General features: G+C 37.0%; 1 protein-coding gene across 1 annotated transcript in view; it reads left to right on the top strand.

The window, feature by feature from the left end:
• Positions 1-17,546, top strand: part of KCNK2 (potassium two pore domain channel subfamily K member 2) — a 77,014-nt gene that overhangs the window by 34,766 nt on the left and 24,702 nt on the right. Inside the window, exons 4-5 of the mRNA XM_053974147.1 lie at positions 14,724-14,884; positions 17,301-17,487. Coding sequence (XP_053830122.1) covers positions 14,724-14,884; positions 17,301-17,487 — 348 coding nt within the window. The remainder of the gene's footprint in view (positions 1-14,723; positions 14,885-17,300; positions 17,488-17,546) is intronic.

Raw genomic sequence — 17,546 nt, 5'->3', positions numbered from 1 at the left:
AGACATCACAGTTATGATATATATTTTTTCCCTCCAGTTCTACTGATATATGAAAATGAGCATCTGGAGGCTATTGTTCAGGAAAGAGGAGGTAGCATCAAGTGGCTTAGTCATATCCAGTAGCCTTTTTAAAGATGTGCAGGGAAATAATTTTGGTATATAGAGCCAGTTACTCCCTCTCTAGAATTGCATACACTTATTTTCAGGTCACTGTGTTCTTTGCTTGAATTGGAAGAAGCATTGCCTATTTAGAAAGAGATAAATATATAATTAAAATGATCCTAACTTTTTTTTTTTTGGTCAATACTTACCGGAAAATATATTTAACTTCAAAGGCAGATTATTTTTCTAGAGATATTTGTTGAAAATGGTTCTATTATCCTGGTAGTTGATTTGCATTTTAATTGGCAAAACTCTTCTCAAGATAAGGAAGGTGGTTTGTGTTTAATCATCAACATATCATGATGTCAAACTTCTGAAGCATCTCATCATCACAGGCAACCTGAAATTTCACTTTCAGAACTGTTTCCAGTACATGTTGGTGGTTTTTTGAGAGGTTTTATATACTGTTGAAGATCCTGATTTTAAAATTTGATTACTCTTTTTCACTTCAACAGATAGGGGACTGACTGTTTTTATGGAGACTCATGATTTGGTCTGTTTTCATTATAGTGTGCATGTATTTGTAACCTGTATAAGTGAATACTGAGGCCAAGAGTGCTCAAGTTACTATGTTTTTGGAAAGACATTTCTTGTTTGCGTCAATAAATGCAGCAATATGGATTCATAAGAGCTACTGTTACTGTATTTCTGGAACACTTTGATTTAGCTTGAGCTAATTTCTGGAGCAATTTTCTTGACACAAGTAACAAGAAGGAGAGGCACATTTGTTGCACCTAATTAATTTTTGTGTGTGGATGCTACATTAGTATAATTGAAGACATGAAAAGAATATGACTTCCTCTAGAAGACATCCTTACCCATTTTATTCTACTGAAGGATGAATTTGAGAACAGTATTTCTTTTGAGAATAGGTTCAATCTGTAGGTATTTCATTAAGAATTTATTTAGGTTCAAAACTTTTTATCTATATTGATCATTCTAAATTGTATAACTATGTATAAATTAAATTAAAGTAGAATTGTTTAGAAAAAAAATATTTCTAGTCTAGTTCATCATTTTAATGAATATAGTGCTCTAGGCTTCAGGTACCAAGGAACGCAAATTACCAGCAGTCCCTTCTGGAAGAACTGTTATGGCCATTTATGCACCTATAATTCTTATAGTGTGGGATGTTCCCTTCATTTTTTTCTTTCTTTCATTATATTCTGAATACAAAAACAGTACTTTTGATTGGTTTTTAGAAACTACAGTATGGCAAAACTTTAGGTCCCAGGGATTCATCTTTTTGATTGGGGTAGCATATGTTGGACCACAGAAACACATAACAGTAACTTTGTGGTCTTATTTTGGGGAGAAAAATTTTCTGCTTAAATTCTTTTAACTTCAGTACCTGGGATGCAGTAGGGTTTTGATTAATGTCTTGATAGCTAGCTGAAACCATCAAGATATTTTGGTTTTGGTGTGGAAAAGTTCAAAATGTGAGATGATAAATACCATAAGGCTTGTACATGATCACTTAAAGAAAGGAATTGGAAGATTTACACTGTTGAATCCCACTTTGAGAATATGAAGAGACATATAATTTATAGACTCATAGAATGGCCTGGGTTGGAAAGGACCTTAAAGATCATCTGATTCCTTCCAGTACCACCACCATGGGCAGGGACACCTTCCACTAGACCAGGTTGCTCAAAGCCCCATCCAACCTGGCCTTGAGCACTGCCAGGGATGGGGCATCCACAGCTTCTCTGGACAACCCGTTCCAGTACCTCACCACCCTCGCAGCCAAATCATCTTCCTAATACCCAATCTAAACCTGCCCTCTATTAGCTTAAACCCGTTCTCTCTTGTCCTGTTCCTACATGCTCTTGTAAAAAGTCCCTCTCCAGCTCTCTTTTAGCCCCCTTTAGGTATCAGAAGGTGCTATAAATTCTCCTCAGTCCTTCTTTTCTCCAGGCTGAACAATTCCAGTTCTCTCAGCCTGTTTACATTGGAGAGGTGCTCCAGCCCTCTGATTGTGACTTCCTGTAGACTTGCACCAGCACTTTCACATCCCCCTTTTGGAGACCCCAGAGCTGGATGCAGCACTCCAGGTGAGGTCTCACCAGAGAGTAGAGGATAACTCTGATGCTGGTCACTTCTTTTGATGCAGCCCAGGATATGGTTGACTTTCTAGGCTGCCAGCACATATTGCTTGGTCATTTAGCTTCCATCTGTTGGTGTGTAAACATAAATAATTCATTTGATGGCTCTTTTCTTGCCAAGAGTCACAGAGCCATACTGTAAAAGCAAAATGGCAACAAACATTTTTCCCACCCTGTTTTTGTGTTGACAGATTAAGCTGCAAGATATACCTAACTGACACAAAATGCTCTTAGGAATATTTCTGGGCCCCCCAAAAAAGTCCTGGTTAAAGCAAGATAAAAATTGTTAGGCTTCAGTTTGATATCTTAATTCCTTGCTGGAAAATTAATTCTTATAATCTGAGGATTATTCTCTTGATTAATAGTCTCCAATAGAATCAGACAATTGCAGTGTAAACAAATTAATGTAGGATTTGGGTGGGATATTTTTAAAACAGTAATTGTTTACCCAGTTATACCAGTTAGGTTCTGCTCTGGATGCTTGAGGAAAATGAGATCCTGTAAGCAAAAGCAGCTGGAGTTGCAAAATGTTTTGAGTAATATATTTCCATGCTAATTCCATTTAGGAGTAGTATTTAAAATAGGAAACAATTTTGTTTTCATATCCGGACACTAGCTAGTAACTCTAACTTTCTTATTCAAGCTGAGTATAAAGCAAGTAATATTGGGGAAGTATACATTGCATTTTTTTCTCTGTTTTCAGTTTTTATGGAAGCTTCTGCAAAATCAGCTGTTGCTATTTGCCAAAAAAAAAAAAAAAATTGAAGAAACTAATTTGCAGCATTTGACTTCTTAGAAACCCTTTAGAATAGACATTCTTGCTTATGTTGGTGTGATTTTCAGGATCACATATTCCTAAAAAAAATGGAAATCTTTGGAGGGAGAAGATAACTTCTAATTTTTTTTTTTTTTTTTTCTGGCAAAGAGCTTCTATGTGAAAATACAAATGCATTTAAAGAAAATGAGTGCAGATTTCTTTTTCTATATAGATTTTTTTCCTGAAATAGATCCTGGGGAATTTTAAATTCTATTCATTTTCTTTTCCAAACTGACCTAATATGGAATTCACAGCAGCTAAAATGTTGATGAAACTTCCCCTCTAATTAAGGAGGAGCCTGATCTACTATTTGCTTATTCTGGTAGTAATAGAGTAGTAGTGACCTTCTGTGGGTCTAATTGGCAGATGTTATTTTTCTGAAACACATTTCAGAGTGTGATAATAACAATAGAAAAATTAACATCAGTATATGCTATCTGCTGAAAATACTATTAATACTCTTCTTATTAGAATATATATATCAATATTACTGTTCTTACCTCCCTTTTTAAGTCCACCTTAAAAGGCTGAAAAAAGAGCACAGGATATGCTTTAATTAATGTGCCTTCTCAGTGCAGGGACAATTCTATTTAGAAGTCATTAGGCTTTATTGTCCTTCGCTTGAATAATTGCTGTGCTGTGCATATCTCCATGTATGTACTTTGTATCTCCATATGTACTTCCATGTTTTAGGGGAAGAGGAACAATATTATTTTATGTTCAGGAAAACATTTAGCTTGTCTTTCAGTTCAAAGAGATATTGTGCTTTTGATGAAAAGGGAGCTGTGGCTTTCAGAACATGTACTGACACTTAAGGAAAGACAGAGAAAAAAGTAAATGGAGGCTTTTGTGATTTAAAATTGGCAGAACTATTTATTCAAAGTAGGAACTAGATCAAACCTTCATCCATTAAACTTAAAACTTTTATACTGAATGACATCAATATGTTCTCCTCAAAGGTCATTCCTTCTCCTTTTCTGCCTCCACTCTACTGTTTGGCAGTGGTAATGTAATCCAGGACTTCATTAGCTTCTGGTATCTTCCCTGGGTCATCATGTGCTTTCAGGTGTGCTGTCAGACCCTGCACAGTATGAAATGCCCTCAAGGACTTTAGATTTAAATCGGACAGAAGGCTGATAGTCTCCACTGGGATCTAAAGTTGGGGTTGGGGGTAATACCTGGGGATGTTTTGGGAAGACCAGGGAAGAGACAGTTTGTACCATGTGCCTCACAGTCATGAGGGTGAGAAACATTAAATGTGTGAGATGATGACCTGAGGTAAGATGCTCAAGTTGTTTTCCTTTTGATTTTCCCTTTCCTTAATATTTTTTTTTTTTACTCTAGGTTGGTGTGAGACCATATTCCACACCTGTCTAGAGGAGGGTGAATGCCTATCCCATAGTCCAAACAAGCCCCAAAGCTGTGTGTGTAGAGGCAGGTATCAGTCCACAATAACTTAGCTATTTGTTTTCCGGCTCAGGGCTTTGGAGGGTAGGAAAAGAAGTGGAATAATGCTTGAGAAGTATCTTTACATGTAGGCAACTTTTATATATTTTTGTTTTAGTGTTTCTTTCCCTCGTAAGCTGGAATACAAGATTTTATAAATATAAGATCTTTAGCTGAAAGCCTTCTTGTCTGTCTCATGAAGCATTCTATCCCCATTTGAACCACTTTCATATGTGCAGGTGAGGTGATTAGAGACTTCTAAAAGATTCCACTTGCTTTGTGAAAGAAAAATCACAGTCTATATACTTAAAAAAAAGGTGTGAAGGCAATAATTGCTCAGAAGTTTTCTATGTGCTGAAATTCCTGTAAATCTACTGTAAATCGTACTGGCTTTTTTCAAAAGCAAGCAGGGAATATGAACAAAATACTTCAGTGTACTAAAAGCAAAAAAGTTTGGAATTTATTTTGCACTGCCTGACAATAATAATTTAAATGGCTTTACAACATGCACAGAGATATTTTTACATTCAATTGCTTCTCTGTTAGGAACCTCTTTTTAGAATCACAAAGTTTTATAAGAAACTTCTTTTCTGTAGATCCCTATCTTTAGACTGCTCTCTTTGCCAAAGAATCAGTGAGAATGTCTAGAGTGGCAGCTCACTAAGTGTCTTGGATGAAGGCATGGAACACGCATGGCAAAACCCTTCTCTCAGTGAAAAAGGCATTGCTAGGATGCTGGTGAGGCACAGAGGGCTCATCCTCCACTGTCTTTTGAAGCACTCTCTCACTGCAGAGAAAAATCCCACACACCTGCATAGTTTAAAGTCACTAAAAACTGAAAGCTGTGGAAGCAGAAATTAATTCTTGTTCCTCAGAAAATTTCTGCAGTCTTGTAATTGCACTTTCTTGAATTGCTTGGATAATGACATTTTATCAAATATCTTTTGTTACATGGTGTGGAATTCAGTGAAATTAAAGAGCTGGTGACAGTGTGATTTCTATCATGGCAGTATTTGAAAATCAGATGAAAATTTGCTAAGGATTTCCTTTGACGAAGTAGGTGTTTGTTCATCTTTGCAGATGTATATGCTGAAAGAATGAATATGCTCATGCTCAGTTATTTAAATGTTACCTGAATAGAGATAAATTCAAACATTTTAAAAGTTAAACATGTTACTTGCTTTGCTGAATCAGGCATGTAACACGTAAGTAGTCGGAAGTAAAAGGGGAAATTCAGTCGAAGTTATTTACGTGTGGTTCTTAATTTTTTTCTGTTTGTAAGATTCTGTATTAGTCATAATTCCAAAGATTACTGGAGGGGAAAGGAGAGAAGAACAAGAAATAAGAGACTACTTCACACCTTTGTGCACCTGGTGAACCTCACTGGCAAAATATTAATGTTCTTTTTCAAGAAAATAATAATATGACTAAAAATCTTCAGAGCCTTTTATTTTAGCAACTTGGTAGTATTCCTTCTTTTTTAACCTTAACCTTTTTTGTTTTATGATTTGCTGGTAGGACTGCATAGAGAAGCATTTTTACTAGTAGTAATAAAATACTGAGCTATTTGACATGATGCACAAATGTCAATATATACACACAAATGTCAATATATACACACAAATGTCAATATATACACACAAATGTGTGTGTATATATTTTCTCTTGAGGACATATATTCTCTTTCTTCTTATTATTTGTCTTACAAATAAAAAACACAACTCCACAATTAAGTAAGTCTGTATTTAAATATGTTCAAAGGAATTTTTCTATCCTGGTACAGATATCTGTACCAGGATATACCTGGTATAGGTATTTCTATTGTTGCTGCCCATCTCCACTGGACTGTTGTTTTTGCCAGGATTTTTTCACTGGATACATGGCTATATATATGTAGCTTACAAGGAAGAATAGATACAGGAATAAAAAACTGATGAGGCAAAATAATTGCATTTTTGAGGTCTGACCTGGGGAAAGGCCTCTTGAAGTGAAACGGTGTGTGGAAAAAAAAGTTCAAAACCAGAAAGAGGATTGTAGCTTACCTAACAGGTCAGGGTACCTGCTGCCATTTTGACCACTTGTATCAGCTTGTCATGGTCTGATCCAAGTCTGCTGAGTGCAGGATTGTGGGATTTGCAGTTCTTGTTTTAAATCTGTGACTTCACTGACACCAAGATGTGTTTACAGTTTGTTGCTCTAAGTCTGGCATAGCTCAATTTCTGAGCACTTCTACCACATTTTATTTTTTGTAGGGAAGACAGAAACATGTACAGGCAGGGTAGTTTTCTGTTCTGCAGGAAAGCATATGGATTGCCTTGCCCCTAGGATGGAGAGGCCAGCAAGAGCCTGTTTTACCCAGCACTCACTGAGAATTGATTTATTTGTAAACAAAAATGCAAACTTGTTTCTTCAATTGCTTTTACGGAACAAAAGGATTGTAAGAAAGCCATTGAACTCTAGAAAAAAGTTATTTCAGATTTCTATTAAAGTTGTAGCATCAGGTTGTTTTTGTCACTACATGTAAAATTCACCATTTTTGTTTTTCTGTGGATCACCTGGAACAATGTATTTTATCTACACATCAGTATATTGCTAATGAAGTTTTTTGGAGAATGAATGTTGCTTTGTCATATTTGATATGTGTTTACACTTGATAAGAATATGTGGCTAGTAAAAGTTTAATGAACTGGTGGAACATAAACTTTTCACTTTAAAGTGCATCATGTTTTTGCTAGCTGTGTTAGCCTGGCATCTTATTCCCATGAAACAATCTCACTTAGAGGAAATAAGCAAGTGGGAATTTCTGGTTTTTGGATCTGATTCAATTATGTTAGAATAAGAATTAGAGGTAAAATTAATGCAAACAATAACAGCAACAACAACAAAAAGGGAATAATTGAAAAAAGCACAGAAGTTCTACTACCAATGAGATCTGGATATTCTTTACTGGGCCAAGTGACAGCTGAATGAAATGCAGAATCTGAGCTGGGAGGCAGAGCCATCTGAGTTGATGTTTAAGCTTCTATGAGTATTTTAACAATGATTAACCAGTTCCTTTAGAAACTGCCTTAGCAACTCAATGTGAGCTATTGAATACTGCCATATCCATACAGAGACCTTTCTTGGAACACTCCTTCACCTCTCCAGTACAGCACTTTGACTTGAAGGAAACTTACTTTCTATGAATATTTATAGCCTGTTCTTTTACAAGAAGTTTTATTGATTTGATTAGTGCTCCCACAGAACACAGATGAAAAGAAACCACTGAAAGGAGATCAACCTCTGTCTTGTCAGTTCTTGAATATTGCACACTTTATTAATGTCAGTCTAGGCTTTCCTTGTTATTATTCCTCGTTATAAGAGAAGTTTTGGTAACGTCTTTTTTTTCAGACAGATTAAAAATCAGTATTTTTAATGTATTTTATTTTTGAGACAGAACATCATAACTCTCTAAACAATCTATTTGCACTTTTTTGACACAGAATTATGGACTAGCACTAAAAATCAGAATCTTGTAGTTTGGGATCCAGAGAATACCAAACACTCAATAAACAGCAGCAATTTGTGACAACATGGTTCCCAAATCACCGACTAAAACTGTAAGAATTGGCTTCTAAAAGCTGGAGTGGGTGAGTGAAGTGGTTGAGTCACCACCCCTGGAGGCATATAAATGGTGTGTAGAAGTGGCACCTAGGGACATGGTTTAATGGTGGGCTTGGCAGTGTTAGGTTAATGGTTGGACTCAGCCTTTAAAGGTCTTTCCTACCCTAAATAATTCTATGAAGAAATTACGCCAAATTTCTGTAAAGCAAAGATTTTTGGTTTCTTAGCAGACCATGGTCTCAAGTAGAGAGAACTTCATCTCTGTTACTGCACAGGGCTCTTCCATCAGGAGGATTCATGCAGGAATTTCTTAAATTTAAAAGCTAAATTATTTTCTGTACATGCAATTGATGAATTGACTTGAAGGAGGAGCACCATCTGCATACTCATGATGGGATCCACAGGCAGAAGCTTGTGAGGGCTGTAACACATAGTATGTGCATGGGTGAAAGAATTCATGTGTATATATAGCACAGAAATGTTGTACTTTCAAAGCAAAAGTATTTATGTTCAATTCATTTGGGGTTTATATTTTAAAGTAATCCTTGTACCTGTTCAACCTTCAGATTCTCTTGCTTTATGTTGAGGAATGTATGTGCATGCACATGTGTTGGCCCTGACAGGAGAGGAGTCCAGAATTTTTGGATATTGGCAACATCTATATCTGTGTATCTCTATCTTGAGCAAGCTTGAGGGTCTTTGAGGGCTTCAGATGATAAACTTTCATTAATTAAGTGTCAGTATAATGCATAGTGCTCAGCCACTGGTTTGGTGTAAGTTATGGACCTAAATGATATAGAGAATTTTGGACTTACCTTCCTTCTGTGCTTCAGTTACCTACCTGTAAAAAGGGGAATAGGAATTTTCTACCTACTTTGTGATGCTGAGAGGAAAGTCACATGGAGAACTGGAAAAGCCCTCATACTTGTACTATCCAAAGCCATAAAACCTCATGGAATACGTGTTCGTAAATATGCTAACATGTAACACAGGCATACACAAGCATTTTGAACTGGAAGTGTAGGAAAGAGGCAAGAAAAGAAAAGGAAAAGGGATCAGTGTTAAAATGTGGATTTTTTTCCCACACAATGAGCACAAACATGGAAGTCTTGCTATTTCTGCAGTGTATGCAGGGATTTCCCCATTGTCGGTATGGATACAAACATTCCCTTTTTGTGTAATGATTATGTCTAGACCATTTTTTATGCTAAAAGGAATATCTTATTCATCTGTGATTAAGTGCCTAATCTTTGCTTTGGTACTGTTGGGCAGGGATGTATTTAATACTAATCTCCTGAGCCCAAGTGCTGATCCAAAGGGAAAAAAGCACTTTACCTCCCAGAAATTCAATGAGGTACCTTTTATAAAGATTTTACAAGATACCTCCTCAGGGCCTGGAAAAAACATCTTTTGATCTCTTAAAATCAATTTGACATTCAGTATCAAAACCCACATGTGCCCTTTGAAAAGGTCAATCACTGTAATTGAGCAGGGTGGATCTGGACCCATGGAAACATCGCTATTAGTGGCACACAGAGTTTGGTGGCTGAGGCCAAGGCCATGGCAGCTGCTTCCTGTGACTCCAGCCTCCTGGGAGTCAGAAGCCAGGAGTGCTGCCTTTTCTTTGACTCTATGAAATCTCAGTATCAACTTTCTGCAATCCAATTTTGTATAATTAAGTATGTGCCTGTTCACCAAATCATTTATCCCTCAGTATTGAGCTGTTCCATCAATGCATCAGACTATCCTTCCCTAATGCACCCTCCCCACTTCACTTTCATAACCAGGAGGATGATTTGCCTCTTAATTTCCAAACATATCCATACAAACAAGCATATCCAAACCTACTGCTGAGAGGAGTTTCTCATACCTCAAATATACAGCATTAACTTGGGATAATTCTAACTTTATTTATTTTTGATACCTCATGAATGATGCTTTGTTTAATCTGAGGTTTGTCATAAACATGGAGAAAGCATTTATTTTTATTTGAATTTACATTTCTTTGTATAGAAAGAAAATATTTCAGAACTTCCCCAGAACTTTTAATCCCATCTGAGGTACTTGAAATAAATGAATCATAGGTGGTAGCACTTTCTTCCAGTCAATTTAGCAAGTAAAATCTAGTCTTAGAATTCTCAAAAGCACCTATAATCTCTCACATGAGAAATACTTAATTGCAGGTAGATAGTTTCAGTAGATGCCCTGCTTTGTCTAGGAATTTTATGTAAAAAACACGCTCATTTGATGTCTCTATATTTCTAACTCCACTTTGAAAATGTGTATCCACAAGAGTTTTCTGAATATACTGGTTAACTAGAAAGCAAAAGAATCTCTCTCTAGTTAAAACAGAAAAAAAAAAAAAATTAGTTTTCAATCTTCCTTTTTAAGAAGGTTTAAATACAAGGATGCTTACAATCCAAACAAAAGTGTCATGTCAATTGTATGAGAATTTATAGCATTTCAAGCTTTTTTCTATTTGCAATATAATCTAGTAATATATAGTTATTAAAGTTACTCATATCTGCTTAACAGCGAAACTGCTTCTCATGGGAAAGTTACAAATGTTTTCATTCTCCCAGAAATATGTAAAAAAAAAGACTATATGAAAGTAAAAAATCCTATAAAATATTTTTGTTGGTTTTGGTTTTTTTTTTTAGCCTTCTTATTTTGCATACCCCTGGTTCCACATCTATAGCTGGCCAAAGGGATACAGATTCCCTTAGAACCTGATCTTAATCTCAGACTCCTAGGAGTTTGGAGTGGAAACCCTGGAATATGTTATTTTTTTGAGTGGAGCAATTAGTTACAATCTAACTTACAATGGGCTTTTATTCTTAATTCACACAGAATCAAAGAATCAGAATTCACTCAAGGGTTACTGGAAGGGTTACATTTCTTGTCCACAGCTGCTTGTCAGAGACAAGTGCTTTGTTCATTAAAAGCATACTAAGTATTTAGCAGAACATGAAAGGAATTTGGTGACATTAAGAGGCAAATCATCCTCCTGGTTATGAAAGTGAAGTGGGGAGGGTTCATTAGGGAAGGACAGTCTGAAAAGAATACTGACAGTATTTTGGATGAAACAGATCCCGTTTGGCAAGTTGAATTTTGTACTCTGTACTGTTCATAGTAGATAGCATTCATCAAAATCTTTGAGAGAAGACTTCCAATGTGTTTAGAAGTTTAAATCAAGTAACTTGTTAATTTCCACAATCAAACCCAAATATATTGGGTTGAAGTGAGGAATGGACCACTTCTAAGAATTTCCCCCTCAGAAACAGGAGAAGGGTTGAGCTGCACTGGACTGAAAATGTGACGAATAAGCAAGGCACTGAGGCTGCCTGTGCAGGTGCAGTGTGTGCATCCTGTCCCCATCCCATCCAAGCAAGGAGCTCTGAGGCAGGGAAAAGGCAGCAGACCATGCTGCCATGTGGCTGATTCCCCAAGGTTTCTCTGTGAGCAAGGCAGTCCTAGCCAGACTTTATGCTGCGTCTTGAGTGGAAAGGGGAACTCTGAAATGAAAATATGCCAGGGAGCTACTGCATTGGGGCAGATGTTCCTGCTCTCCACATGCAGAAGCTCTGTGGTACACAAGGATATGCAGTGGAATTCCTATGACCATGTTCTCTTCTCCCAGCACAGTGCCCAAAATTAAGGTTTCCTTGGTTTTTACCTAACAACAGAATTATTATTTTTTTTTTTTCTTATAATTATTTAAAGAAAGAAAGACTTCTTTTCTGACACAAACCTTTTGGGAATTACATCAACCATATGAAATATAAATACATTTTCTCTCCCGTTGTATAAATAATGGATTAGGTTTTCACTGGAGAAGCTGAGAGTAGGATTTAAGGACAACTTGTGTAACTCTCGAAGTAGGCTGTGGTGTACAGCAGCAGACTGTTATAAAACATGACACAGTAGGAAATGTGATTAATGTGTGATGGAAACCCCTTGGTAGATCAGGTCACTAAAGTATGTACCCTGCCCATGGTCTGTGTTATGCTCAATGAGCATCTGGACAGAAATAAACTGCTACCTGGTGGAGTCTTATTTTATCCAGTAATGTGTGATTTAATCATACAATTATCACACAATACCTTTTCTGTGTTTATGGAAGGAAAGCATTTGACAGTTTTTTAGGATGAAAACCAAGAATTTGAGTGTAAAAGTGAACTACCATCCTTCCTTCCAGGAAGACATAAGTCTGATTTAGGGAGAACACCCAGAGCTGAATGTGAACTTGGTGTCCTCATACCAATTAGCAGCAGAAGAGAAGCCTGCTGCAGAGCAACAGCCTCTGTAAGAGCTCTGGGATGCTCACAGAGTGCCTGTTTTTTTTATGGGGCCATCCAAGCAAAACTGCCTGCTTGGCATGTGCTCCACTGGGCTGGTGTTTTGTCACCATTGTGAGACGTTTCTTTTGTAGAGAAGAAAATAAAAAGTGACTGCCAAATCCCCTAGCATGAGTTTTCTAAATCTGGTGTATCCAGACCCCTGATTCTGAATTGCATTAAGACCTCCCAGGAATTATAACCTGGAACAATTCAAGCTTCTGTTGATGCATAAACAGGCATGTTTATGAAAACAGAGTAGCTTGGATCTGTTTGTCCCTTTTTGATTGGTGATGTGCTAATTTTATTTTAAAACTTTACTCCTTGGTGCACAAAGGGACAGAGCGAACTCAGCGGAACTGAAATTTCCTGAATTATAACTTTAGCCCTGACTCTGGTTTAGGGAAGCATTTCGGGTTGGTGTAAAGTTGCTGTGACTTTTTCCCAGTTTTCTGAGTCAGGCTTTCTTTCATATATTAGTGCAGGGAACATTTACAAAATTTAATGAATCTGCAAACCGCAATTGATATTTCCTGTGATTTTGTTCCTCTTTTTTTTGTTTGACAAGGCTTGTGAGTCAAGATTTAGGGAAAATTTAAATATCAACTTTGTTTTCTCTGACTGAATTCTATCAATATTGCATTTGTTGTTTACAGATGTGCATAGAAGTGCAATCTGAAAACTGATTTCAGAGAGAATTATCTAGGAGTAAAATATATTCCCAGTGTGATTTATTTTTATTTTAATGAATAATAGAATGGCCTGTGTTGGAAGGGACCTTAAAGATCATCCAGTTCTTACTTCCCTGCCATGGACAGGGACACTTTACACTAGATCACATTGCCTATCCAACCTGGCCTTTAACACTTCCAGGGATGGGGCATCCACAGCTTCTCTGAGCAATCCATTCCAAGTTAAGTAAGGGACAGCTTTGTCTTGTGTGTTCTGAAAGGAAAAAGTAGTTTTAGCAACAGAGCTTTGGTGTAGCTTACCTACATGAGAGGAGAACCAGAAATTAAGATAATAGGTTTCATAAAGAAAATCTACATGTTAAACCATCATGCTCAGAATGTTTAAATACAAATGCTGATAAACAGCTAAGACATTCATTAATTGCATTCTATATTGTAGGAATTTTGTCAGGTTGTGAAAAAATGTTAAGCTACTTTAAAAATAAAATTTGTCAGAGAGCTGCCAGAAAAATGGATTTTCTTTGGGAGATTTGTGTGCATATGATGTTTTTCTTATGAAAAATTTAAGACACTAAGACAAATTTTTCAACTACATGCCAAACCACTTTGCTTTTTATTTGCAAGTTATTTTTCTATCAAGAAGGTAATGTTAAAAGAAGCTTTTGTCTAATTTCTAAAGATAAGCCTTTTTATGACAAGTTTTCCCTCTTGCCTCCTTTGAAGGGCATGTTGTTCTGCTAAAAAGTGAAATAATGTCAGAAATTCTGGGGTGTTACTGCTACTGCTCCCTCAAAACATGACTGATCCTTTGGAGGAGAAAAATATTTTAATTCAAACTCAGGAGTTAAGCTCATGAAACTTGTCTGTAGAGATCTCTGTGTGTGTGACCTTGTCCAAATCATTAAATACTGGTCCTGGGAGATGTACTGAAGGCATTCGACAGGTGCTGGGCCCTGTGCTCTTTGTATTTCACTTCCTCTGTTCTGAGTGGACCAGCAGCAATCGAGCCATCAGAGGAATTTGGGGTGCTCTTTTACACAAGTCTGTGAAGACAAAATTATTTCCACTTTCAAATAGACAGAGCCATGAACTGTATCTCTAAGCTTTGTTCAAAGGAACCAAAGCCTTTAACAATGAAGAATCTAGGCAGTCCCATTTATGGTAGAAATCTCTGTTTTGCTCATCCAAGTGGTTGGTTTTTTTCAATGCTTCACATTGAAATTTGGCCCATGTGAAGGAAAATTGTGTCGTTTACAGGTGCTGTGTTGTGTTTACACCTGTGTAGTTTACTGGTGCTGCAGCCTGTTAAATGCCCAGTGACACACTGGCAGGCTAAGGCATAGATCAACCAAGTGCTATTAACTACACGTAGTAGATGATAAGAGAGTAGCTCAAAGGGGGTTGTATGACCTACATTTTCATTTAATTTCTCACAATGTTTGCTGTGTCATATGGTTAACCTGGTTAGCCTGTTTTTAACTGTTCTGTTCCTGCAGTTCTTTTAAAACTTATAATGTATTATGTGTAACCTATTAAACATCTCAAGTTGTTTGCAATTTAGGCTTTGGAAACATCTCCCCACGCACACAAGGTGGAAAGATATTCTGTATCATCTATGCCTTATTGGGAATTCCTCTGTTTGGTTTTCTGTTGGCTGGTGTTGGAGATCAACTAGGGACAATCTTTGGAAAAGGAATTGCCAAAGTAGAAGATACCTTTGTTGTGAGTATGCTGACTGCCTCGTTTGGTTCTTTTGCTGCTTGTTATGAATCTCACAAGAGAAATGACAAGCCTGAAAAACAGCTGTAGCTCATTGTTGCAATCAGATGTACAGGAACAGTAGGAAGGACTTGGCACAGTCTGAACTTGCTAATGAACACCTCTAAGAACTGGGTGAAGACACATTCCCTACCATGGTTATGGTTGGGAAGAGGAATAAGACCCAAAGAATTTTGGTTTTGCTCTGTCCTTGTTACTCATGAGCTTGCTGTGATACTTACCCTCACAGGTTTTTATATAGGTTGTGATAAGAAATATATTCACTGAGATTTTTGAAGCAATGAATGCTTAGTAACCAACTTCTTAGCTGTTTGCATCAGCACTGCAAGGGTTAGGACTGGTTTTCCACATCAAGCCTTACCCTTGCATGCAGGACACCTTTTCTTTATAGAAAAGGTCTGACATGGCTTTGTTTTTGATGCAAAGCAAACTGGGCCTGTGCTAAGTAGTGTTATGCAATAGGCAAACACAAGCTTGAAAGCTTTTTAAGAAAAGGCATGCATTTTTGGCTTTGAAGCATCAGTTCATGTCCAGACAATGTACTAGTGTATAACATAGATTTCCATTGAGATTTGTCTGAAAAAGACAAGAACATTCCATAAGAACATTTTATAATTATGATTTCTGGGTTTTCATAGCTGATTTTTTTTTCTTAAAGGTATAGAAGTTCTGAGATCAATTTGTGCCACTCTTTTGCTTGTAGAGGAAATAATTTTCCTTTTTTTTTATACTGGATGTATCACTATAAGAAGAATACCCCAAGACAAAAAGCAGTATCGTCCCCTCTTTTGACAATATCTGAGTGAAAACACTGATCTAGATGTTACAGTCTGGAACACTCTCTAATTCTGTTTATTAGCTTGCCTAAAGAACTGGGAGATGCTGATGGCTGGAGCAGGTATTTTTATGTTGCCATAACACGAGCTATTACTCTGATTTGGGTTACAAAAGCATGACCTTGGTCATGCTGACTGTAAACACAGTTCCCACTGAAACATAAAAACAAGAAAACATCTATTGTGAACAACATGATTTCATTTTTAGTCGTTTTCTGTGGAAATTTGTTGTACAATCCCTTCTTTTAGGTTGAACCGACATGCATTAGATGGATGGCAAATGTCAAATTGGCTGGGCATGCAAAATGGAATTTTGCAGGGGTCTGTTCTAGCTTTAGTGCAGTTTAGGAAAAAATGTTAATAGCATACACAACAGCTAAATGACATGGTTCATTAGATCTGCAGATGGTCTCAAGCTGGGGAGACAACTAAAACTTGGAGGATCAAAATGATCTTAATTTTTTTGAAAAGCAGTCTGACTAGATAGGATTAAATTTAAGCAGGACAAATTCAAAGTAATATATGAAGGAATAATAAAATATGCAGCTACATGTCAGGAAACAGCTGTCTAGGTGCAATTTTATGGAAATGTTCTGTGGACTCTAGAAGTTAACCTGCTAACATGGCTTAATGTTATACTGCCATGGAAAATAGGCAAAGCATAAGAAAGGCTCATTCCATTCCATTTTGTGCTGTTTTTTCATATCTACTTTTGAGTACAACACTTAATGAAACATGGGCTAGTCTGCTAGTGCCAAGGGATTGCAAGAAAAATAGGAAGGGGAAGAGGAGGAAATAAATTTATTTGGTTTAAAGAACATGTAACATGAAAGAGAGCACCTGTGAAAGTTTGCTGGAAAGAGAAAATAAACAATTTCTGTGTTTGTCTTGGTTCAGACCATAAATAATACACTTAAACAGAAGGAGCTGAGATGTAGATTAAGCATTAGGAAAAATTATCAGATGACCAGAGCATGACCACATGTTGCCTGGCCAGTCATGTATCTGCAGTGGCTTAGGTGGGTTTGTTTTGTCCTTGGGCAGGTTTGGCTCTCTTACATCCCTTCCAGCTCTGTTTTGTAGGATTTGGTTTACCTGATTATTTGATTGCAGAGAACTGCATGATTAAAATTCACCTTATTTAGTTGGTTATTTGTGGATGTATGAAATAAGAGAAATTGCAGGTGCATGCACTACTTGTAACTCACTTGAATATCTAGACAGTCCTCAAAACTTTTACATCATCAGCTGTTAGTATTACTGAATGCTATACATGCTGCTCACCCATAAAGAGTCCAGCTCTGCTCTGCATTTACTGCTGGCAAATGTTTCCTAGGATAGTCATGCTTGCTTTGAAACCCTTTTCAGAATAAAATCCTGCTTGAATTTTCCTGTTTGTTTGAGAATTGTAATGCAGTGTCCTCTAGAGCTGTGTAGTGCACACTGGGGGGTGATGGGTGCTGATGTGCACTGGTGCAGTTTTATTAACAATGGGTTTCCTCTCTTTCCCCTTCCCTCTCCAGAAATGGAATGTGAGTCAGACAAAGATTCGCATCATTTCAACAATAATATTCATACTGTTTGGCTGCGTGCTGTTTGTTGCTCTTCCTGCAGTTATATTTAAGCACATAGAAGGCTGGAACACATTAGATGCAATTTACTTCGTGGTTATCACTTTAACTACCATTGGATTTGGTGACTATGTTGCAGGTAAGCTTTTTTTCATAACTCTTTGTCTTATAATGTTTTGCACAGGGATATTTATTCTG

The sequence above is a fragment of the Vidua macroura genome, chromosome 3, assembly GCF_024509145.1.
Source record: "Vidua macroura isolate BioBank_ID:100142 chromosome 3, ASM2450914v1, whole genome shotgun sequence".
NCBI classification, from domain to species: domain Eukaryota; kingdom Metazoa; phylum Chordata; class Aves; order Passeriformes; family Viduidae; genus Vidua; species Vidua macroura.
Note: the sequence above shows the minus strand (reverse complement) of the source record. Positions and strands in the feature narration are given on the sequence as shown.